The 25,720-nt window shown below is 39.9% G+C and overlaps 1 protein-coding gene across 17 annotated transcripts in view; it reads right to left on the reverse strand.

Annotated features, from left to right (window-relative positions):
- Positions 1-25,720, reverse strand: part of PDE4D (phosphodiesterase 4D) — a 1,645,162-nt gene that overhangs the window by 28,182 nt on the left and 1,591,260 nt on the right. For 16 of the 17 annotated variants that reach the window (XM_049857545.1, XM_049857590.1, XM_049857581.1 and 13 more), the window contains one exon: positions 24,643-24,755. In XM_049857545.1, the coding sequence (XP_049713502.1) occupies positions 24,643-24,755 (113 nt within the window). Of the gene's footprint in view, positions 1-24,642; positions 24,756-24,841; positions 25,609-25,720 lie in introns of those variants that run through there. The other variant, XM_049857599.1, reaches the window with a different exon arrangement.

The following is a 25,720-nucleotide window of genomic DNA, read 5'->3' on the forward strand; positions in this document are numbered from 1 at the left end:
TACTCAATGAGATGAATTCATTCTACAGACTTTTACTGAGCAGCTACTATGTGCCAAAAAGCCCTGGTGATGCAAAGGTTAAGCGCTGGGCTGTTAAGCAAAAGGCTGACAGTTCGAATCCACCCAGCTCTACAAAAGAAAGACCTGGAGGTTTGCTTCTGTAAAGATTATAGCCAAGAAAACCCTAGGGGGCAGTTGTACTCTACCACATGGGGTTGGTCTGAGTCAGAATCGACTCAATGGCACCCAGCAACTATGTGCCCAGCACTCTGACAAGTCCTACACTTGAAATGATTTGATTGTACATCTTTGACCTACTGCAATAGGGAGATTATTTAATAGTGTCAATTAGAAAGTACCAAGGTTTCTATATTTTTAGGGAATAAGAAATAATTGTTTATTTTTAAAGCTGAGTCAAATTAAAACTTCTTTCATTTTCCCCATTTAGAGAGACAGAACAGAAGCTCCTTCCCATTGCCACGGCAGTACAGCCTGCAGAATACTGACACAGGGGAACCAAGATGCAGAGGCGTAAACTAAGGCACCACAGGTAGGGTGCATGCCCTGGGCGCCACTTGAGGGGAGCGCTAATCAGCAGTTTCTATTGGCCATCGAAGTTTCCATTGCCAGCTGTGAGACCATTCAGCAATTTAAAACCACTTGCCATAGGCCTGTTTTCCATAGATAGGCCCCTGTCAAGATGACCCAGAAGAGAAATGTGGAAGGGGTCAGAGAGATGCAATACTTATAGTCAGACTTAGCTTCTGCCAATTTTAATGAGGACGCTATAATAAGACATTAAGTTATAGCATTTATTATGCATCTACTATGCACTAAGAAATGAGCCTTGGTGGTACAGTGGTTAAAGCGCTTGGCTGCTAACCGAAAGGTCAGCAGTTTGAACCCCCTAGCCGCTCCACAGGAGATTTGGCAGTCTGCTTCTATAAAGATTTACAACCTTGGAAACCCTATGCGGCAGTTCTACTCTGTTCTATAGGCAGTTCTACTCTGTTCTATAGGGTTGCTATGAGTCAGAATTGACTCGATGGCAGTGGGTTTGGTTTTGGGTTTTTATGCGCCAAGGGTTCTATATTCCTTATTTCTAATCTTTGCAACAACTGTTGAGATAGGTACTATAATCGCCACTTTAGAAAAGATGGACACTCTTAAATGTTCAATAACTTGCCTCACATTTGTCAGGGCTGAGGTGTAAGTACAGGCTTTGTTTAGTCTCTGTTTTTCATGATGTATGCAAAGCGTGTCACATAATCAGGCTGATGCAAACTGTAGATTCATTTACCCTTAATCCTTTTGCTGACTCTTGTTAGCTGCCACTGAGTTGGTCTCCCACACAAGAGGATCCAACCATCGCGATCCATAGGGTTTTCACTGGCTGATTTTCAAAAATGCACCACTACATCTTTCTTTCTAGTCCATCTTAGTCTGGAAGCTCCACTAAAACCCGTTCAGTATCACAGCAACACACAAGCCTCCACTGACAGACAGGCAGCTTCACCTGAGGTGCACTGGCCGGGAATCGAACCGGGGTCTCAGGCATGGAAGTCAAGAAATCAACCATTGAACCTCCACTGCCTTCTTTGCTGACTTTACAATGTCTCAAATTAAAGAATGACTTATTAACATCGCCATGGTTAAATCTCTGGACAGGGTAGATGCTACCAACTAGTGCAGTCGGGAAGCTGATGCCCAGAGATAAGCTGGCCCATCTTATACTGAGACTTACTTATGTCTGGAAGTGCTACATGAAAAAGACACAGATGCCCTCAAACACAGATGTAATCACGATGACATATTCATGCGATGAAACAGAATCCAGAAGAGTCCGGCCAACCCAGCATCAGGGGCGGCACCACAGCCAGAACTCAGGCTTCCTGATTTGTAATGCACTGCTCTCAAACACCCAATCGATTTCATATACATACGTATATGTTTACGTGTGTCTGTGCCTGTATAAATACATATGTGCATACTTATGCATATGTATCTATATATAGTGGAATAGAAAAAAAAACATAATTTCCTTCAGCATTCAGTTCTTTTTTCTGTCTTTTCCTGAAAGTACTCCTCAGTATCTTTATATGCCATTCCTTTCAGTCAGCAATTTGTCAGTCCTTAACTGATATCCCAAACAACCAACAATCCTTCTGGACTATTTCAGGACTGCTTCAGGATATTTCAAATTCTACTGCCACATTAACACACGCTGGAATCATTGACTTCGCAACAGAGGACCAGAAAGATACTTTTTTAAAATAGGGTAAAAGAAAAATAAACAAACCAAATTATAAGGCAACTTTGGCTCAGAGAGGTCAGGTATCTTGTTCAAGGTTACAAAGCCAGTAAGTAGCATATCTGGGATTTGAATGCAGGCAGTCTGGTTTCAGAGCACTCTACCAGTCAACCAGCTGCCTTCGAGTCGACTCCAATTCATGGTGACCCCATGTGTGCTGGAGTAGAATTGTGCTCCTTTATTACTCAGTAGACTGCCAGGCCTTCCTTCCGAGGCACCTCTGGACTCAGAGCTCCAACCTTTCAGTTAGCAGCTGACTGCATTAGCTGTTTGTACCACCCAGAGACTCCTAAAATTACGAAAAAGTAGACTGAAAAAAGTAACTCAGGCATGGTTCTATATTTAGTTTACAGTCTAAAAACAATAGGTGTATTAACAATACATCTAAGCACAAGCACACTGTTGCTGTGCTTGAAATATTTTTTAAAAAATATTTTTTAAAAGAAGTATATTAACTCTTAGATTTTCTAAGCTAAGGAGTCCTGCCAGTGATAGCGCTGTTTCTGGTAGGACTTACACCTTTGGAAAATATTTTATTGTATACTCAAATCTATATTTATTTACATCTTTCTACTTAGGATCAAAGTTCCGGGAGTTGTTTTTAACCAAGAAGCAAGTCCGCATTAAAAAAAGGCTCTGAAATATATCCAGCACTGTGAAGCTTAACAACTACACATCTAATTGCTAAATGCTCCTTGAAGAATTCTGAGGCAAAGCTGCTGTTGCTGTTAGCTGGCATGTGTTACAGAGAACTGCTCCATAGGGCTTTCTTGGCTGTAATCTTTACTGAAGCAGTTCATCAGGCCTTTCTTCCGTGGAACCGCGGGGTGGGTTCCGACTGCCAGTCTCTGGGTTAGCAGCAGATCATAAACCACTTGCGCCGCCCAGGCTCCAGAGGCACAGTTAAATCTCAGATAGTACATACAATAAACTTAGCAAACCAGTGTCCCTAGAGATACTTCGTTTCCCTTCACTTTCAAATGCCTTAAAAAATATTTTCAGAGGCTGACAATAATCTTGAATTCATTCATAACCTGTAATTCAGATAACAGAAATTAAATATATTTTCACATTATAAAAACTATACTTTAATACTAATACTAAAAAAATTACCTTAATGCAAATAAATCCATTTGTGTTTACTGCCCTCTAGTGATAAGAGATCTGCATTTGATTTAAGAAATAGCTCTATTCCTGAGGAAAAAGAAGTAACGCGAGCAAAAGAAAACATGTCTTACAAGAGTTAAGGAAATTTAAAGCATATTTAAAAACTGAATAATCATCTGAAAGAAACTAAAAATCATTCTCTATCCTGGTTTTAAATTTCTTACATATAAAAATGTTTTATTAAGAACAGGAAGCACCTGTAACATTAATTTACACTTCTACCGAGAAAAGAAATTCGAAAATAAGGATTTTTTGTTGTTGAGAGGTTCCTTGAGGCTGAAATAACATGGGACTGATCTGATAGCTGCATGTCCATTTCTTTTCCACTTAAATTCATTTCTTATTAAATGTTAATACACTGTTGTGTGCTGTCGGATCGATTCTATCCCTCTATAACAGAGTAGAACTGCCCTGTAGGGTGAGTTTTAGGGAATCAGACCATGAGGTTTTCACCCCCAGAGCAGATGGTGGGTTTAAACCACTGACCTTTAGGTTGGTGTTTAACAACTGCACCACCAGGACACCTCAGTGTTAATGTAAACCTAGTATCCTGTAATTACTGATACAGCTCGAATTACACATAAAAGCATTTGTACAGTTTTGGTATGTTCCTTGCTAATTAAGTCAATCTAGCTGAGATCCCCAGTATCTTGAGCATCGTTTTACTGGGATAATTTTCTCAAAATCCACTGAGCCAATGCATGGAAAGACACATTTACAGATACGAATATCCAAAGTACCAAGTTAAAACATCCAAAGGAAAACATGGTACAACCACTAGAGGTACTTCAGATCCAGGGAGATCAAGCCCAGTAACAATTAGTACAAGATAGAGATTCTTTAATTCAGCAACTATCTAATTAGCAACTCAGGCTGCTAACCAAAAGGCTGGCAGTTCAAATCCACCAGCCGCTCCTTGGAAACCTTATGGGGCAGGTCTACTCTGTTCTAGAGGGTTGTTATGAGTCGGAATTGACTCAATGGTAATGACTTTTTTTTTTTTTTTTAATGTGCTAGTTACTGTTCCAGGTGCTAAGGAAAGATAAATCAACAAATCATCTGTTCTCAGGGAGCTTACATGTTAGTGTGTGGGACAGAGAAGGTAAACAAGCATGTTCAGTAGCCATTCCAACTTCCTTTCAGTGGTCCTCCTATACTGCAGAGGCTGGACAATTAGGAAAAAAAAAAAAGAATCCATATCCTACACGCCCTTACAGCTAGGATTTCAGATATGATTTAAATTCTTCCAATCAGATGAGCCTCTGTTCCCTCCCACAAATTAAACAGTTGTCAGCGTAACTGTTGCTTGTTTGTTTATAATCTGCTCCTTCTCTCTGGCTGCTTTGAGATCTTGTTTCTATGGTTTCTCTAGGAAATGTCTGGATGTGGGCTTTTTTTTTTTTTTTAATTTCCCTGCTTTGGATTCACTGGGCCTCTAGAATATTTTCTCTTTTCCATTCTCTCTACTCTATCTTCCTTTGCAATTCAAATTAGCTACATATTGTCATATTGCTGGGAAAGGAAGCCTTGCCATATTTTAAATGTACAGTGTTGTCCATAAAATACAGTGTAAGGCTAGAAAACTGTCATGAATACTATAGCAATCATTTTTATTCAAAATAATGCTTTTTCTAAATTAAGTATGATTGTTCTTGTACTTTGAGACTAAATCATTGGCACTAAAATGTCATAAAAAACAAATTCCATTTGTACATATGTAATAACACATGTATTTGCACATAAAGTAAGATGCGCCTTTATGTTTCTTCTGGTGGTTTCCTAATTAAAAAAAAAAAAAAAAAACAACTCAGACCTGAAGACACAATTTTAAAAACTTATTTACTTCTCTTCAAATTTCAATTAAAATTGGTATTAACTATCTTGACATTATGAATCCTCGATGAGTCCAGGGTACCAGTCTATATTTTCACTCTTTCTACCTTTAAGATGGGAAAGCATAACAATTTCTGCTCTGGGAACAGAACGTAGTAAGGAAAAAAAAAAAAAAATAACACAAACAAAAACTCTGCTTTACTTGACCTTCCAAATGTGACTCTAACACCCTGTGAGACAGCAAAAAAAAAAAAAAAAGTCAATGATATATGTTAAGTGGAATGGGATGCTCAAACGCACTACCATTCTTTGATTCTGTGAAATCAGGCCAAGTTGGAAAGCTCCTTTGAAGACATCTATTACAACCTCGTACCCATAACCAGACAGGACTAACTCTTCATAAATAATGGTTGGCCTCTCCTGGATTTCTACCACTGTTATGCAAGTACATGCCACCTCTGGGTGAATGTAGTTTTAAAAAAAACTTCTTTCTTGCCTTGAGCTAATATACTTCAAAAGGCGTTCTTTACAAACCCCTTAACATTGATTTGATTCTACATACGAACAAATGAAAACACAATATGGCTCAGGGTCTGTAGAGATTTTATTACAGACTTTGCAATGAACAGAAAAGTAGTTAAGATCCTTAACCATTTATGCAGGAAAACACTACAGGTCTTACAAACAGCAATCAACAGTTAAACGTGAGCAATTACAGCTTGGGCTGTCACATTACCCTAACAGCTAGGGAAACAATCGTGCGATTTAGAACAAAAGATCTTCCTTCTGGGAAGAAAACACACCAAGCAGATGGCTTTTATAGCTTCCAAGATACCAGTTCTAATAATTCACAAAACTGTATTTTCCTAAAGTCCATAGTAAAAATAATAAAAGCTAACATTTACTACCTGTCTATTATGTGCCAAAAATGTGCTGATTATTTTCCTTGCATTATCTTATTTCTCTTCACACCCCTGTAAGGATTATAATTCCCATTTTATCGAACACAAGTTGCCATGGAGTCAATTCCAACTCACTGCAACCCCACGTGTGTCAGAGTAGACCTGTGCTCCATAGGGTTTTCAATGGATGATTTTTTGGAAGGAGATCACCAGACCTTTCTTCTGAGGTACCTGTAGGTATACTTGAACTTCCAATCTTTTAGTAGTAGCCAAGCACATTAACCACTGGCACCACGAGCCTTAATGTCTCAACCATCACATCTATGCAGACAACTCCCAAGTAAAGTCCTGCCCTTCATCAGAAATCCAGTCCTGACACTCAAAGACCTGTAGGGCATTTCTACTTAGATTCGCAGCCTCACCTCAATTTCATGTCTAAAAGCTTCCCGGCCATATGGTCTACCCCGTTCTCCCACCCCCACACACACACCTCTCATATTGGCTTCTCTTCCCATTAATTGGGTTTAGAATATACTCTGGCCATAGCTCCCTATGCCTCAAATATCGTATCACCTTTCCCATGCAATCTTTCTGCCACCCATTCCTTTCTCTTCATTCTGACCCTACTACAAGCCCGCATCACGTTTATATCTAATTCCCTGACAGATTCTTCTTGCTTTCAGTGTTTCCCTTTAATACAATCCATCCCTCACGCCACCACCAGATTCCTCTTTCTAAAATCACTTCGATGTTATTTTCCTTCCAATGAACTGTAAGGGTTCTTTAGGACTTACAGGCTAACATGCAAACAGTTTAGCCTGGCATTTAAGGCACTGTTCAGTGTGGCTCCCATCTACCTTTCTCACAGCTGCCTCTGTTCCTACAATCAGAATCTCTGCTCCTGGCAGGCTCACTCTTCCAGAATAGCCACTACCTACCGATCCACGCCCACAAACAAACACTAAAGCTAAATCCACAAAAGTATCTCGTCCTGAACCTACTTCATCTAGCCCTTGGAAGACACTTCCCTCTTTAGCAGCCTACATGAATCCTCAACGTTCAAGAGCCAGCTTAAAAAACCCATTGCCGTCAAGTTGATTCTGACTCATAGCTTAGGTATCACTTTTACTGGGATGCTTCCTCGTTGTCTGGTCCTCTGTGTGAACATACTTTGAACTTCTTTACAGGACCAAACACCTGTATTTACTCTATGAGTCACTAACAAACAATAGGCTTACTTACATGGCTAGCTATATTTTCAATGTGTATGTCTATCAGCTTGACAACAATGGGTTTTGTTTGGTTTTATCTACCTATCTACCTATTTACCACCTACCTACCTACCTATTCTACCTACCTACCTATCTATCCACCCTCCTACCTGTTTGAATACAAGCACACATATATAAAAAAATCTAAGTTCATATATAAGAATCTCTGAAGCCGATATGTCCCACAGGAATCAAGCTAAAACAAAAATCCCTCAGTATAAGCCAAAAAATCCCAATGATTTACTTCCCAAATGAAAATGAGAAAGAAGCCAAGGATCAAACACAAACAAGAAAGACGCAATAAACTGAAAATTTCTCTCAGATGTGATGATGTCAATAAAAACAGAAGCAGGAAATAATTTCTAACAACTAATTTTTAATTCACCACAAGATAAAAGTTTTACAAAAGTTAACACAAGCCTGCTTTGTTCTGGGTCACTCTAACTTTCCTGAGCTGTTAGTTCATCTGCAAAATGACAGAGGTGAAAAGGTTGATCTCAAAAATCTTCACCTCTAAGGACTTTTGGATTAAATTTTTTTTTTTTTTTAACTAAGCACACCAAAATTTGATTTCTTTCCAAAGCGGTCAACAGCAAGTGGAAAATGGAAAGAGATCAATCACCTACGCAGTAACTCATGTTCGACCTCTATAACAACTACTGCGCCAGAGAACTTCTCCACTCTCTGGCTACGGTTAGAGTTAGACTATGACTACGACCTCGGGGCTGGAACTGGGTTCAAGGTCATTTCATCCACTCCTCTGTTTCTCAGCCAAATTGCCATTTTTAATCTGTGCCATGATTCAAAGGTCTATTTTTGCCTCTTGTTTCTACTTTCCCCAAGAACTGATTGATATTTGACACTTTTGTTAATCACAATATCTATATTTCACAGGATCAGAAAAATCCTTTGGAGGGGCCTTGGAGGTCATCCAACGTGAGGGAATAGCAAAGCACAAAGCAATGGACCAATGTCTAAACATAGTAGAATGAAAACCTACATGAGTCCCTCTTAACTTTACTAAAACTCTTCTTCATGGCTGCCTTCATGATATTCTTTTAAAGTAATCATAATTAAGTAGTCAGTAAGAGTGTAAATAAAAATATGCTATCACGGAGTGCTAGGTAACCAAGTTAAAACTAAAATAAACAAGCTCAGTAGGCCATCACATATGTAAGCCAGTAAGGTCCCATAAATCACCAAGCCTGGGTATCAGGATTCCAAAGGCGTACTCCGTAAGCTCTTGATGCAAGCTCCAATTGCACCACTGGGTTACCTATATGGCAGCATATAAAGTTGACCTTTTAAATTTAAAAATAGTTCCAAACTCATCCCTACCAAAGATAGGCCAGTACCTATGATGTGTGTGCCCCACACTATGCACTTGACAAGAAAAAAAAAAAACATTTAATTTTCACAACTGTCTTTGCGGTAAATCCATGAGGTAAATTTTGTCAGTCCTGACTTACAGAGAAAACAGAGGCTTAGAGAACTTGAAGTAATTTACTTTCCCAGCTCAAAACTCCAGTATGGGACAGATTTATATCCACAAGAGGAATGACTAAACTCATCAAAATTTAGAAGATTTAAAGAATCAAGACAAATGTTTCACATTTGTCATCTGCTTTTCAGTTCTACCCTTCTCTTCTGACATCTACTATAACCTACAGTGAATCACCCTAGGCTTATTTTGACACAGTTCTGTCTTCACCCTAAATCAGCTTGTACCTTGCTGTCACATGGCCCATCAATTACTCTTTCTTACTTCCTGACACCAGGATCCTTAGGGGATGGCACAGCAGATGGATTGGGCAACCCACTCATGCTGCTACTGGGCCATGACTCAAGGAGGCAACAGGTGAAGGAGGTGACGCCCATTCTTAGTGCTAAATATGACCGAGACTCATGAAGTACACTGTGTCTATAAATCTCCCCTCCCCACTCAGCTCTACCCTCCTCCCCGTCGCCACAGCTGACAGCCCTCCCTTAAACGTTCACGTTCTCTGGCTGACCCATCTAGGATTTCTTTTTTCCTTCAAGGTTGCCCCATCCCAAATGTTCATTCTAACCAGATTTCACCATATGAACTCTGAGGTGGAAAGAGGGCAGGAACACAACTGGTCAGTCTCCCTCTAACCAAGGATAGGCCCAATCCTAGGCCAGCTCAGCCACACCCTCTTCCTATTCCTACCCCTCCCTTCCTCACCTCACACTAATATGTCATATGTCTTTCTACTTTTTTTTCCTTCAATCTTCATTCCCAATGAGTCTATCTTCCCTCTCTATTTTGCCCCCAATGGCAAAAAAGTTCCTCAAAAGCAACTCCATAGTTGTTGCTGTTGGGTACCGCTGAGTTGTTTTTGACTCACAGCAACCCCCACATTACAGAGCAGAACTGCCTTATAGGGTTTTCTAGGCTCTAATCTTTACAGGAGCAGATGGCTAGGTCTTTCTTCCACCTGGGCTCGAACTGCCAACTTTTTGGTCAGCACCCTAGCGCTACAAGGGCTCCTGAGCTCCATAGTAATAGGCCACATTTTAAAATCCTGAAACCTGCTTATACTGTTCCTGAGTTTCCCTCTCTATCTGGTGCTCTCCATGTATCAGACAAGGTTTCATCCCACCAACCCCAGCCCCCTACTCAAACCCTCTAAAATCAAAACCCTGTTGCCATTAAGTCAATTCCGACTCATAGTTACCTATGGGACAGAGTAGAACTGCACCATATGATTTCCAAGGCTGTAATCTTTAAGGAAGCAAACTGCCATATCTTTCTCCTGCAGAGCGGCTGGCGGGTCTGAACCACCAACCTTTTGGTTAGCAGACAAGCACTTAACCACTGTACCACCAGGACTCAGAACTCGACCTCTCTATCAGCTCAGAATCTCAGATCGGCTTTAATCGCTTGGTCTCCCCATCCTTCCAACCCCATTACCCTTCAGTTTAAACCTTGCCCTGCCTGCCAGGTCCACTCCCAACCTAGCATGCTATCTCACTGTCACGCTCCTCCTAGGAGTTAGGTCAGTTCTGCTGTTATTCTGGCATGACACAGAGAACGAGGCAGGCAGAATGACCTATGCTACAGGATTCCTCTTTAGGAATTTTATTTTGCTGAAATGGCTGTTGCTATTTTGGAATCCACTGCTCACTAAATAAATTTAAAATTAATTATTTGGACATATTTTGAAGATGCAGCCTGAGAATAAACACTTGGTTCTCTATATACCCATCTCCTACCCCTCCACATTAAATGCTAAATTCAAAAAAATAATTACCTTTATACCTAATAAGAAGCATACGGATTTAGGACATTTTTTGTTTGTTTTAAACTGAGCCTCAGTTTTTCATCTTTAAAAACAGAGCAAATTATTCTGGCATATAGTGTGCTGTTTCTGGCACTAAATTTGAAGATCGAGGTTTGAGGTATGAGAAAACATCCTGGGTACTGCTTTACATTTGAAGGTAAGGTACATATTGCTATTTCCTGACCAGTTATAGTCAGAAATTGTTCCTATGTCTCCAACAGATAAGACTAAAATGTTTGAAAATGAGGTTAAAGGGCAACAAGTGACTAATTTTTCCACTGAATTCTACTTTTGAAAGAACAAACTTCTCTCTTTATAGGGATTGATTATTTCATCTGTGAAGACACAAGCACTCTGTCTTTTTTATGCCTCCTACTATATACCCTTCAGTCAGCTATTTTACTGTTCATTAACACTATATAGAAAAATTAAGATTTAGCCCCAGTATCTTCCAGAAGAAAGTGAATTAATCCTTACCTGATGTATAATAAAGTGGGCCTATTTCCTTATGATTTACGCAAGCCCAATTATCACTTATTCTTACTGAGATTTAAGAGATAATACTGAGAATAGATTAAAAAAATCAAAGAGCAGAAAATCAAAATACATACCAAAGATAATGCTAATTAGTTTCATTCTTATCACAGTATATTGTTAAAGCTGATTTTAAACAGGCAAAGAAAAAAAAAAAAAAAAAAGATGCAACAGGATCAGGACTTACCAAAAAAGGGGAGAGAGGATTAGTCAAGAAATATCCATTAAAACTCTACAAAAGGCTCTAAGAAAAGTTCTTAAAAAAAAAAAAAAAAAGGTTTGAGACCTTGGTTTCCCTAAATTCAATTTACTTTTTGAATCATCTTTTAACAGAATTATAGTTTTTTTTTTAATCCTTTCCAGTCTTCATCCTCTTTTGTGAAATGAGCATTTCCTTGCATTAATGAAACGACACCTACATACATTTAAAGTACCCATGAAAGCATTCGATCTCTGTTAAAATTCATTAAAGCTTTTCCAAATTTGACATTTAACCTCTTTCTAAATTCTTGCCACAAAGTCCATCATACTTCAAAGTTATGGAAGTTAGAAAAATAATTAGCAAAAATAAAATAGAGCCTTTCTTGTTCAAAGAGTGTACCATTTTCCTTTTCTAAAGCTTTGATTTGACATAAACAACACAAATGTTTTACTTATAATTCAGTATAATTTATAACTCTTTAGAATAAAATGCAATGACTTGGTTTATATAATTTTTTCCCCTAATTATAAAATACGTGTTCTTTCTCCCCAGTTTGAATTAGAGTGATAAGGCAGAATTAAAAGGAGAATAAAAAAGGGAAACCACTTTGACATCTCCTCTTTAAAAAGTATTATTTAAGTGTTTTTAGTTCATATTTTTGTCTTAAAGAAAAACCAAACCAAATCAGAACACTCCTATGTGAGCAGCCTTAAAATCAGCCAGTTATTTTCTGGAATGGGGAAGGCAGACAACAGCTTGCACTTATTCCAATATGGCAGCCTGATCTCTGCCTGGTTGCTATGGACATATCCCTGTCAAGCCTGTGCTTTCAACTCTCCAGGCCTGGTTATGACAGGCCAAGGTGTTTCCTATTATGGTGCCTATGTCTGCAAGGCACAGTGCTTGCCAGTAATAAAAGCCAGAGTCTGCCGTTATAGGGATTACAGTGCGGCAGACCAGAGATGCTCACGGGAACCCAAGCTCATCCTGAGTAAAACTGCAGAGAGTACTCCCTAACAGGCAAAAGCCAACAGACACGTCCTTAGACTAGCAGGGAGAATATCAGGTATGTCATTTTTAGTTAGAGCAAATTAGTATTAAAAATATTATTACTAAAATAGGTATAGAGAAAAGAGAGCAGTTCTAAGGCTTTGGATATGGCTTATATAATTTCTTGTGTGCACTATAAACTTTTGAATTAAATGATCCTAATCTGAGAATGTACTATGCTAACTTCTGGAGATACAAGTATCTCTAAGCAGAATAGAGGCCCTGGTGGTACAGTGGTTAGGAGTGCAGGTGCTAACAAAAAGTTCGGCAATTCAAATGCACCAGCTGCTCCATGGAAACTCTATGAGGCAGTTCTACTTTGTCCTATAGGGTCACAATGAGTCAGAATTGACTCAACGGCAACACAGTTTTGCTTTTGTTGTTGTTTTTAATGCAGAATTGAGATCCTATGGTGGGAAATGCTCAGGATTCTTGTAATGAAAGAAAAACATCTTTCTTTCAAGGCATTAACTGTGATGCTCAGACTGTACCAATCCATAGTGAGAAATGGCATTTACATTAATCATTGTCACCCACTGTCTTAGTTATCTAGTGGTGCTACAACAGAAATACCACAAGTGGGTGGCTTTCACAAACAGAAACTTATTCTCTCACAGTTTAAGAGGCTAGAAGTCTGAATTCAGGGTACCGGCTGCAGGGAAAGGATCTCTCTCTCTCCAAGCTCCTGCTTCAGGGTGTCTTCCAGTAGCTTGGAATCTCTCTTCCTCCATCTCTACTTGCTGGCTCATTTAATATCCCTTGGGTTTTTTTGGGGATATCTCAAGAGATTGAATCAAGAGACACCCTAATCCTGCCTCATTAACATAACAAACATAACCTAATCTTCATTAACACAGCCTAATTCTGCCTCATTAATAAAACAAACACAACCTATTCACAAATGGGGTTATAGCCAAAGGCAGAGGTAAGGATCTACAGCACTTATTTTGGGGGGACACAAATCAATCTAGAATACTTATACATTACTAATTTATGCGACCAACTATAAACCTATCTACTGAGGCTCAGAAGGCTGGGGAGGAAGTGATGTAGAAGGCCTCACCAGGTTCTTAAATATGTGAACAGTTATTGAATCCATCTGCTTATCAGAAGCGTGGCTTGCATTCCATCAACACAAAAAGAAAAAAAAAGCAAAGTGTTATTTCCCTCCTATTGTTGATGAATTAAGTCAAAATGAAGATACATATATGACCCAAAATGAGGTATAGACACCCTTGAAAGTGCTCTACAGAAGATGTTAGAAGAACTAGGTTTCAGCTAACTGCCCAGGTGGCTCTGGACAAATTTTTGGCCTTATTTTCCAATTCAGACTAGATGAATTAGACAGATGATCACTTCTGCCTCTTTTAGTTCTAACAATTAAGGCTTGAGTTTGAGATGGGTATTGGATAATAGTAACAATAATGCTTTGAAATACGGATCATGCTAAACACTACCAAAACTACCAAAAGAGCTAAGTGGTAGACAGGAAGAGATTATATTTTCATTTCTATTATTTATGTTCATTCCACTCAAATGACATTAGACAGAGAAGTAGAGAGCATAAATTTCTTCAATTCTTAACCAAATGTTCAGTAATTTCCTTGCAAAGGGTCTGGCAAACAGTAAAATTGAAGCTACTACCCACAAAGGCAGAACTTTTATCCTGAGGGCTTAGAAAGGTAAAATTAACCTTTGCCCCTGAGATTGATAAGTAATGATTCCTACAGCACTGAGAGAAGAGAGAAGCAACATTTAAAGCTGTGTTTCAATCCCATTTATGCAATTCAATATTCATTGAGCACCTACTCAACACTGTGCTCAATGTTAGTGGGGCTGGAAAAACTAATGAGACTAAGGAACTAATGTAAATCTGAAAAGAGGAATAAAGCGAAGACACAAAATAACTGTACTGGGAACTACCAGTAAGAATTTCACTAAGAGTTAAAGCAATTACAAATAAAGTCCTGTGAAGGGTCAAAGCAGGAAGACTTAATGCCCAATTAGAGGATAAGAGGTATGGGAGAAGACTGGAGAGGCAAAGCTTCAATAAGGAGGTAGCATTCCAGGTAGGCCTTAAACGATGGTTAAGATTTTTTTTTTTTTTTAAATAAACTTTTTATTTTAGAACAAGTTTAGATTTACAGAAAAATTGTGACAATAGAATAGAGAGTTCCAATATAACCTATACCCAGTTTCCCCTATTATTATTATTAACATCTTATATTAGTTATGGTACATTTGTCATAATGAGCCAACACTGAGACATTATTATAACTAAAGGCTATACTTCTCAGATTTCTTTAGTTTTCACCAAATGTCCTTTTTTTATTTTTATTTTTTGGTCCAGGATCCCACCCAGGATGCCATATTACATTTAGTTATCATGTCTCCTTAGGCTTCTCTTGGCTATGACAATTTCTCCTACTTTCCTTGTTTTTAACAACCTTAACAGTTTGCAGAGTACTTACTGGTCAGGTTATGTCGTAAAATGTCACTCAATTGGGATTTGTCTGATGTTTTTCTCCTGATTAGATGGGGTTATGTGTTTCAGGAGGAAGTACACAGATGTAAAGTGCCATTTTCACCATATATCAAGAGTACATACTGTCAACATGACCTACCACGACTGATGTTAATAGTTTTGATTACCTGGCTGAGGTAGGTTTGTTACATTTCTTTACTGTAGCCTTTCCATACTGTACTGTGTGGAAGGAAGACAACATGTGCAGTCCACATTGAAGGACTGGGGAGCTATGTGGAATATCTTGATGGCAGAGTACCTATATGAGTTAACTGGAATTCTTCTGTAAAAATTTGTCTATGTTCCCCACTTACTTATCTAGTTTATTTATATCGGTATTTAACAGTTGTTACCAGTTGCCAATTCTGACTCATGGTGACCCCATGTGTACAGAGTAGAACTGTGTTCCACAGGGTTTTCAAGGTTGTGACCTTTTGGAAGCTGATTGCTAGACCCTTCTTCTGAGGTGCCTCAGGTAGGTTCAAACTTCCACCCTTTCTGTTAGTAATTGAGCACTTAAATATTTGTGCCACTAGGAACTTCTATATTAGAATGGATTTATGAATATTTATATTTTGGGTTATAACCCGATACCTTATTATCTTGCTCGAATTGTTCCAGCTTTGGCCACTTGGGCCTCTTTTAGTTTGCTCCCTCATCCCCTTGATAGAGTCCTATCAGTGTGGGGTTTCGTCTGTTCAGCACTGTGAGATGCTTCAGGCTAATCTTGTATATTTCCTGCCTGCAGGCTTAGAATCAGCTATTTCCCCAAGAAGTCCTGGTTTCTTTTATTGGAGAATGGTATTTGAAACCAAGATCTGGGTGTGAGGTGTGCTTGTTGCTTTTGGGGTTTCACTGCTTCTAGGTCCTCTCAGCTGATAGAGCAAGGAAATATTCATGCATATAGAAGTTACAGAAGTTAAGATTTCGAGAGGTAGAATGGGAGGATTATTTTCTTAATATACTTTTCTTAACAATATATATTAACAAGAGATTCTGTGCCTGGATTATTTCCAGTCTAATGAGAGGAATAACAGGTACGCAATCATTTAAGAAGAAAACTGGCTAGACCGATTATTCTTCTCCACTGTTTTCTGCATTTTGGCTAGAAACAGCTCAGAAAGTTTTAGATATAATGACAAAACCTCAGGCCAGTCTGATGAACTATACTGGAAAATTAGACCAAAGACACAAAAAGTAAACACTCTGAATGATTTGAATGGGGTGGAGAGGCATATAAAATGAAACAAACAAACAAAAAAAAACTGGCTTTGCAAAAGCCATAGTGACAGAGAAAAGAGCCAATGAAATGTAGTAGTCCTCTGGGTTAGCGGCAACATCATCAGCCACGATCCCCTCTTAGAAACTCACTGGAAGCAAAGGTGTCAGCATAACAAGTAAATACCTCCTCTATCCTCCACTCCCCAAACACCCCCAAAAATAAGAAAAGAAAGACTGATGATGTTGCTTTCTAGATGGAAATAAAGGAATCACTGAGTACGGACTGTCTAGACAACTCCCATCTTTTAACTCATCACAAGACCATTTACCACATAAGGAAACTGAGGCACAGAGAACAAAGTAATTTGTGCAATTTATATCTATTAAATGCAAGAGCCTGAATCCAGCCCCGGGTGACTGGCTCCAGGCAGGTGCTCTAAATCCAGGCTCTTCTGCCTGAGATATGAAAGTCTAACGAAGGGGAAAAGAAACTTGGTACTTTCCTTTCTGCTGGGGAGAACCCATTGAGGGTAGAAAAGGAAAGTGGTAGATTGTTTAAAACAAACATACGTTTCTAACCAAAAATTACTCTCAAAATTGTTATTGCTGCTGATACAGATTAGTGCACCCAAAAGTATGCCCACTGGCCACAAGTGGTAAGTAAAATGCTTTAAGGTGGTGCGTGGATAACCATTTTCTCATTTTGTTATATATTAATTTTAATGTACATTAGAAAAAATTTAACTGCGACATCAAACCCATGACTTTATGCCTATCGTTCCTTAACACGAGGCACACAGGTTGGTATTTACATTTAAAAAAACAAACTGCTTTAAATAAAAAAATTCCAAATATAATAGCAGATATGAAAAGCATAAAAATGACAAAGTTTGAGCAATATATTTAACCTATTATTTCTTATGGTATAGAAAGGTCGTTTTTTTTTCTTCTAAGAAATGGTATGCTCTTACACTGCAAGGAGTATATGACATAGGATTTTCCTTAATCTCCTTTTGTATATATTCTAGACAGGCGAGAACATATAATTTATTGAGCACTTGGTATGTACTACGAACCAAACTGAGCTTTACAGACATTATGTCTGTCTCAACAACCTTTGAATGCAGGTTTTGTTATCCACATTTATAAATGAAGAAATCGAGCTTCACAGAGGTGAGGCATGTTGCCCAAAATATTAGGTAGAAAGAAGCAGAGCTGGAATTTGAAACCAAGTTCGCCTGATGAAAAACATCTACATTCTCTCCACTCTGCAAAGCTACCTTAAGTATCATCTGTGTATACTCCAAGCCAGGGAGTAAATATCATTCATCCCCATCACACACAAAGTACAAAAGAACAATAACAAAGAGCCCGGAATACTAAATAGTAACAATAAGGAAAAATACCCATTAAAGATGAAGTATTCTCTAAGGGTAAAAGATAATACATCTATTATCATGGTAGTTGGTAATCCAATTTAACTGGATTTCCAAATGAATACAACAGAGTTGTTTGTTGTTTAAGGAAATATGAAGGCTTACCCTCCATCTTTGTTAGAGTCAATAAAAGAAAATTCTTTCTTAAAGTGCCTTTTAGAGCTGGTGTGAACATTAAAACAAGGACTGTCTGTCTGAGTCCCTGGGTGGTACAAATGCTTGGCTGCTAACCTAAAGGCTGGAGGTCTGCAGCTACCCAGAGACGCCTCGGCAGAAGGGCCTGATAATCTACTTCGGAAAACTCAGCCACTGAAAAGCCTATGCAGCACAGCTCTACTCTGACACACATGGTGTCGCTGTGAGTTGGAAATGACTCGATGGCAACTGGTTTATCCATCTTAGAAGGAGCTCAGATTGATAAAAAAAAAAACCACTGCCATTGAATTGATTCCAACTCATAAAGACTGTATAGGGACAGAGCAGAACTGCCCCACAGGACTTCCAAGGCTTCAAATCTTTGTGGAAGTAGACTGCCACATCGTTTTCCCGTGGAGTTGCTGGTGGATTTAAACCACCAACCTTTTGGTTAGCAACCGAGAGCTTTAACCACTGAGATACCAGGGCTCCTCTCAGACTAACAGTGCCAATTAAACTATCACAACCACTAGCCAGGTATTACACTACTACCCAATGCCTTCACAAAACAAACACCGGCAACCTGCTGTTTCGAAAGGTTAGTCCCTTGCTGAAAGAGAGAAAATCAGACTACACATTCTTGGACCAACTGAAAATCATGATGTTAACAGCATTTTATACCCAAAATACGTCTGTACTTTAAGTAACAGCTACAATTGATATGACTATCATAGATGTGGAAACCCTGGTGGTCTAGCAGGTAAGCACTATGGCTGCTAACCAAAAGGTCAGCAGTTCGAATCCACCAGCCCTTTCTTGAAAACTGTATGGGGCAGTTCTACTCTGTCCTATAGGATCGCTCTGAGTCGGGATCGACTTGATACCAACAGGTTTTTTTTTTTTTTAATCACAGATATATTCTTAAACAAAAGTATTATCTATCATCCTTGCTATTTGGAAAAAGTTTAATTTATCTATAACATTAGGAAAAGGACTATTTTATCTTGGCTAAGCTTTATGTTTTGATTTTGTTTTTTTTTTAAGGAGCTGGTTCATAATGCTTTCAGATAGAAGCCATCACTATCCCATCAATTAAATCAAAATGTAATAACTGAAAGCAATTTCTCTAGTAATGATTAATCATAAAAATTTGAAGTTTTTAATATTTAAATGTTAAGAATTTTTTTTAAGTTTATTGCCACTAAATACAGATACTTAGTTGATGACAGAACAGACAAATTAAAATTTATTTTAATCTTTAATCTTACCAACAACCAACCAACCCAGTGCCGTCGAGTCGATTCTGACTCATAGCGACCCTATAGGACAGAGTAGAACTACCCTATAGAGTTTCCAAGGAGCGCCTGGTGGATTCGAACTGCTGACCCTTTGGTTAGCAGCCGTAGCACTTAACTACTGTGCCACCAGCGTTTCAATCTTTAATCTTACTAAGTCAAAATCAGGGGCTTTAATATTTAATGAAACATAAAAATTGCCAAGTTACAAACCTAAAATAAAACATCAAAAGGCTGAGTTTCTAGAGTTATTGAAGTTCTTCTCTTTGAAAATTTAGTTTTTCCTTAAGCAGATTAACACTCAACAAGTCTCCTGTGACTTTACCAAGTTTTAATTTTTCAATGTAGAAAATAACTGTTGCTATTTTCTCTCCATGAAACTAAAACGCCTTTTCCAACTTCAGCTTCCTCCTTAATAAATGTTGAACGTTTATTTCTACTCTGTTATTTTGTACTCCTGTAACGCCAAAATACCTTAACATTTAACCACTTCTGTGAACATCTGACATTCATTCCAGCATCCTTCCTGCTCAGAAGAAAACATACCAGCAAGACAGAAAGCTCTACTATATCCTCTGCTTTGACCATTACAGAGCAGCAGGGGGAGCAGCTGGAGAAAGGGCAAAGACAAAGCGCCCCAGAAAAGCAATTTACAGGCAATAGAAACCTGCTAGAGACATTTGTTAAAAGCCAAATAGACAAAATAAATTTCATAAAGAAACCGTGATCACATCTACAAAGCTTGAGTAAGTACATTTGGAATGAATGAAGGAAAAACCTTAAGTCTAAGAAGGATGCTTGAATTCTAACTCTAAGACAGACTCAGCAGGAAACATGGTCATTTCCAACAAAGCCAAATCTCAGAGATGCCTCACAATTAGAGAGCAGAAATAAAATATATATTTGTAGTTGCATGTTTTGGGGAGACGTGAAAAGATTTTTTGCCTCCTTCAAACATCACCACACTTGAAAAAATATACTTGAAGGCCTGGCAAAATGTGCATTATCAGGTTGCAAGAGGATAAAGCGGAAGGGTTCCATGGTATGATCCTTGAAAGCTCTCCTAGGGGTCTTTCCCCCGCCCCCACCCTCAATTTACTTTCAATGAGAGAAGTGTAACCAAAAACACCAGTAAACTATTCTGCATTAAAAACAGACTAAAACAAACCAAACCCAGTGGCATTGAGTCATTCTGATTCCAACTCATAGCGACCCTATAGGACAGAGTAAAACTCTCCCCCAGAGTTTCCAAGGAGCGCCTGGCTGATTCGATCTGCTGGCCCTTTGGGAGCACTTAACCACTACGCCGCCAGGGTTTCCAAACAGACTAAGAGCTTTGCAAAATCTGTAAAAAAAAGAATGGAAAGTGCCTACCAATCCCATATTATGTTTCTCATGTTCTAGAAATAAGGGCCGTGTTTTCAGTTTTAGAGTAAAACAGAAAAAGTATCTATCTCTTCTCTCCAGAATTTTATAACTGAAATTTAAGAAGACTAAATTTCTAGTTAGAATTTCAAAATGTTTGTCTAGTTACACAAAAAAGTATAAATTTAGCATTTTTATAATTTAGAAATGTGCACTAGTTATCTAAGAATTGTACTATAAAATGCAATGAAACTTAAAATATCAAATATAAATCACAACTGAATGGTATATATATACATATACGTACACACACACACACACGTATGTGCACACATATACATATTAATCAAAAGGAGCCCTGATGGGACCCTGGTTAAGCGCTCTGCTGTTAACCAAAAGGTCACTGATTCGAACCCATTGGCCACTCTACGAGAGAAAGATGTGACAGTCTGCTTCCATACAGATGACAGCCTTGGAAACCCTTTGGAGTAGTTCTACTCTGTCCTACAGGGTCACCATGAGTCGGAATGAACTGGATGGCGACAGGTTTATTTTAGCCAAGTAGACAACAAATGAAGTTTCATCTAAACCATAAATAAGAACAATAACAAAAGGGATAGTGCCTACTATTGTCAGACCCTGCATTAACTATCGGTTTTATACATATTCTTTCTAACCCTTATATTGACTTTTAAAATAGATATTCCTATGCCCATGTAATGCTAAGGAAACTGAAGTTAAAAAAGTTCAAGTCATTTTTCTAGAGTAACTCAGCTAGCAAAGGACAAAACCATGATTCAACTTTCAAGTCTGCTACCTCCAAAGCCTTGAGACCTCACCAAAACCACTGCCAATTGGAGCAATGAGGTTTCAAAAGAAATCTGCACAAACCTCAGGCAGATTAATGTGCTTATGAGAGTAAATTCTGTAGATTTAACCACTCAAATGCCATCTAGATTCTCTTACTTACGCCAGTTGGTTCAAGATTTCTACATGTGCTAGTCAACGCTGGCCTTAGCCAAGAATTCTGTAATTTTCTTGCCTCAATACCATTAAGAAGCGGTATCCACGTTATAATACCAATGCAGGAAGTATAGCTGTTGCTTCTAAAGCATGATCAAAGCAAACAAAAAACTGATATTGGTTTAGGTTTCTTAGGATTTTTAAAAATCTATGAGTAATCTGTTAACTCAGTTTGTTGAATGGAGTCAATTACTTTCTTCCTATCACACTCAAATCCATTTCCATAATAAATATTTTCTATTAGTACTTAGATATCCTGATTTCTTACTAGTGTTTTTATTGTATTATTTTAATTGTACTACTTTGGAGTGAATTACAGCACACAGAAAAATGTCATGATTTCTCAAAGGCAAAAAGGGAATAACCTGAAAACACCAGTTGGCTGGGACAAAAAAAAAAAACCCAAACCAAACCTGTTGCTGTCAAGTTGGTTCCAACTCACAACGACCCTACAGGACAGAGTGGAACTGCCCCGTAGAGTTTCCAAGGAGGACCCGGTGGATCTGAACTGCCAACCTTTTGGTTAGTAGCCAAGCTTTTAGCCACTACGCCACCCGGGTTTCTGGTTGGGACAAGTACATGTAAAAAATGATGGATGTAAAAACAAACAGACAAAAAACTAATAACCACAAAGCAATGTTTCAAACATTCATTCATACTCCAACCCATTAAAACCCACTGCCGTCAAGTCTATTCCAGCTTTTTAAATTCATACTCCAGAGACCAAAAAAGCTCGTGGCTGTGGGATGCACGACGTACACATTTCTAGGGCAGCATCACACTGACCTTCAGATCAGCTGCTCCAACTGCCTTTACTGCTCACGGGAATGTGCCTAATTTGTGCCCTTGTTAGCAAACAGGAGGGTAACTTTACAATCTTTACCAAGAGCTTTCTTCTTTCGGTGTTAACCCTCCCTCATGTATTAAAAAGTCCCCAAGCTTAGCACTTATTTAGAAATGAACGGGTTAAAAAAAAAGAATGCCTTAGACATTAAAAGTTTAGGCAACAACTTCAGCTGAGTTAAGTTTAAAAAGAGGCGTTACATCAATAATCTTTCAATCACAGGGATATAACAACTGCTGTGATAACTACATTTTGAGAGTATTTTCTCACTTTATCTACATTTTCTCTTCCACCAAATAATCTCACCTTCCATACTAAACCTATAAATTAAAGTAACTCAAAGTTCGATTTAGGGGCCCTCACAATCATGATTTAAAAAAAGAAAAAATCCCTGTCTTATTTGGTGCTTTTAAAAGAAAGGGAACATTTTCAGCAATGACTGTTACCTAAAGTTTTCTTTTATCTTCAGTCATTGAGAATACATTACCAGATTTCACATTAATTTTGAAATTCAAACACAGGTCTCATTATTAAGAGTATGGACTTTTAGAGAAGGTTAAGCGTAGCTGCTCAGGATCATCCTTCTGAAATTGTCAAACCGACTTGAAAACATAAGCAAAGGCTTGCACATCTCTTCAGGTGCCTTCAGGTTCTGGCCTTTCTTTCTGCTACACAGAATTAACCCAGTCAACAGAATTAAGAACTCAGGTCCACTGCAGAACTTACTTAGGACACTGTAAAACTACTGCTACTGTGAATCAAACTATGGAAAAAAAAAAACTTCGTTGTTTTATAAAACTCATCAGTGCCAAAGAGTTTGCTGCTAAATGAGAACAATGGCTCCTGATACCACAGGCTGGGGAGGTGGTGGGGGGGGGGAGTGTATGAAAGTACTGGTAAGAGCGCAATACTGGGTCACTTTGATGAAGAGCTCTGCCAAATTTAGAAATGAGGCCCAAATGATAAAAAACACCTATTGGATCATCAGTGTGCATGTGGATACCTTAGAGTAGACCAAGGAGAACTGCCCGCAGGCCAGGGGAGCCCCTTTTAGTGTGTTTACTTGAAGCCAGCATTTCATCATTTTCATAGATAATGCTATCTATATAAGCAATGTTACAAATTAAGACAATCAAGTGGAATCATTAAAAAACAGCATAAGGAAAAAAAAAAAACAGGTGGGATGAAAACTACAGTAAGCTAAAAAAGAAAAATCACTCACTGAAATACATGTGCATATAGATAAACAGCAAATGACCTTGTACATAGGTGGCCAAAATGCCTTAAGTATCTCTAGGAAGAGCCAAACAAACAAAAAGTTACCAGCCCTTACTGGCTGAATTCCTCAGCCATCTGCATCCGACATGCGCATGCCTCCTTTCCTGTCTCTCTCGGTCAGTCATTAAAAACATAAAATACTGAACCCAAATTATTACCTTACATAACTAAAGACAAAAAGAACAGGAATTCCCCAAAATACAGCAAAACTGAATACACTGTACCTTGGTTCCAGGCTATTTTAAGGCTGTCTCAGCGGAAGGTTACTTCTCAATCACCAAAGTTCCATTAGCAACTAAGACCAGCACTCAGGCACATAAGGCACGAATGCCTGGTCGAGACACCTTTGCAAGTAAATGACCTCCGAAAACCAGACTTTCTCTCCCAGAAACAAAGGTGATGATCATAATGAAGCTTTTGACTTTCTTGATGAGCCCTGTGGCCGTGCACTGACAATTGCACATATAAAGGCTCAGCTCCTACAGGTTACCCTGACGACTAATAAATGAGGTTTGAGGTTGCAAGTTCCGTGAACTCTTCCGAGTTTAAGTGTGGTAAGTGGTGACTTCCAAGCCATCAGCAGTTCTAATTTCCAAATGGGAATCTTAAGAATACCTTTAAATACGCAATGCTAATGGACTCTACTGGGTTTCTGCGGCAAGGGCAAAGTGTCACTTAGGAACCCCCTAAAAAACCAACCACTATGTCTTCGGGGGTACTGCAAACTACGTCTAAGTTGCTTTTGGAAAATGTTTAATTTACCTGTAATGAATGAAAGAGGGGAGACACGTTCGTGAATGGGAACCTCCCTCCAAGGAAGGACAGCCAATATGCAATAAGTGTGACAAGCATTTGTATGCATTTCCCTGGACCACGGAGACCGCTCGCTTCCCTAGCGTGGGAATCAGTAGCCTAGGGAACTTGGTGACAGCGGAGACGGGCTTACCTTGTTGGAGGCCATTTCACTGACAGAATGCCTGGTCTGCAGGGTCTCTAGCTGGTCCAGACACCAGTCCAGCTCCTCCAGGGTCTCGCTGGCCAGTTTTTGGTAGGCCTCCTCTGCGAAGAAAGAGGGAAAGGGGGGCTCAGTTCGCAAGCGCTTCACGGGGCCCACAGCGAGTTCAAAGGGGGCCATCCTGCCGTACCCCGCCATGCTCGGATGCCCGGTGCCCGCACATGAGGGCTGCTCCTTCATATTGCCGAGCCCGGCACTGGGAGGGGGGCCGAGGCTCTGCTCGCGGGGCGACCGGCCTCGGAAAAGCACGGTCTCTCCAGCTTGGCGTTTCAGTTCGGCCTTCAGGGAGGGCGCGAAAAGTGCAGCCAGCCAACTTTTACACCGGGATAAGGACAGAAAAACCACAGTGCGACTTGTAAACGGTGCGAAGGGGCTGAGTCCTAGTCCTGGCGCCCAGCTTTGGGGGATGGCGAAAAGGGTGGCGCGCGCGCCTCGGTGCCCGCCCCGCAGAGGGAGCCGCTGGTCCACATCTTATCTCCTCGGTCTCCGGCCCCAGACCGCGTCCCCACTCGCTCCGCGCCCACCCGCCGGCAGAGCATCCGCGCGGCGCTTCAAGCGAATGAATCAGCCGCGGCCGGGTAAGCGGCCACCACGTTTCCTGTTTTCTTTCTCAAGTCCTCTGGCGGCGGGCGCAACGCGGCTCCATCGCCGCGGCTTTCCGGGAACACTCCCCCTCACGCCCCTCACAGCACTCGACGCTGCCTGGCTCCGCCTCAACCTCCTTACAAAAACAATTCAGAATTGCAAAAGCCTGTCCCGGCCACCCGCAGCGACCCTCTCTGCAGCCTCAGGCCCCGGCTGCCCCGCCGCCTCGCAGTGGCATCGCCCGGCGCAGCCAGGCGCCGTTCGCTTTGAAGCGGAGCCGGGGAGGCGCGGGCGCGAGCGTGTGTGTCTGTGGGTCTGGTGTGTGTCTGCGCGAGGGGAGCGGCGGAAAACCCGGCGTGGAGCGCCCGCTGCCCGGGGTCGCGCCGCCCGGGGTCGCGCCCGCCGCGGGGCTTTGGCTGCCCTT

This window comes from Elephas maximus, chromosome 2 (genome assembly GCF_024166365.1).
Source record: "Elephas maximus indicus isolate mEleMax1 chromosome 2, mEleMax1 primary haplotype, whole genome shotgun sequence".
Lineage (NCBI taxonomy): Eukaryota > Metazoa > Chordata > Mammalia > Proboscidea > Elephantidae > Elephas > Elephas maximus.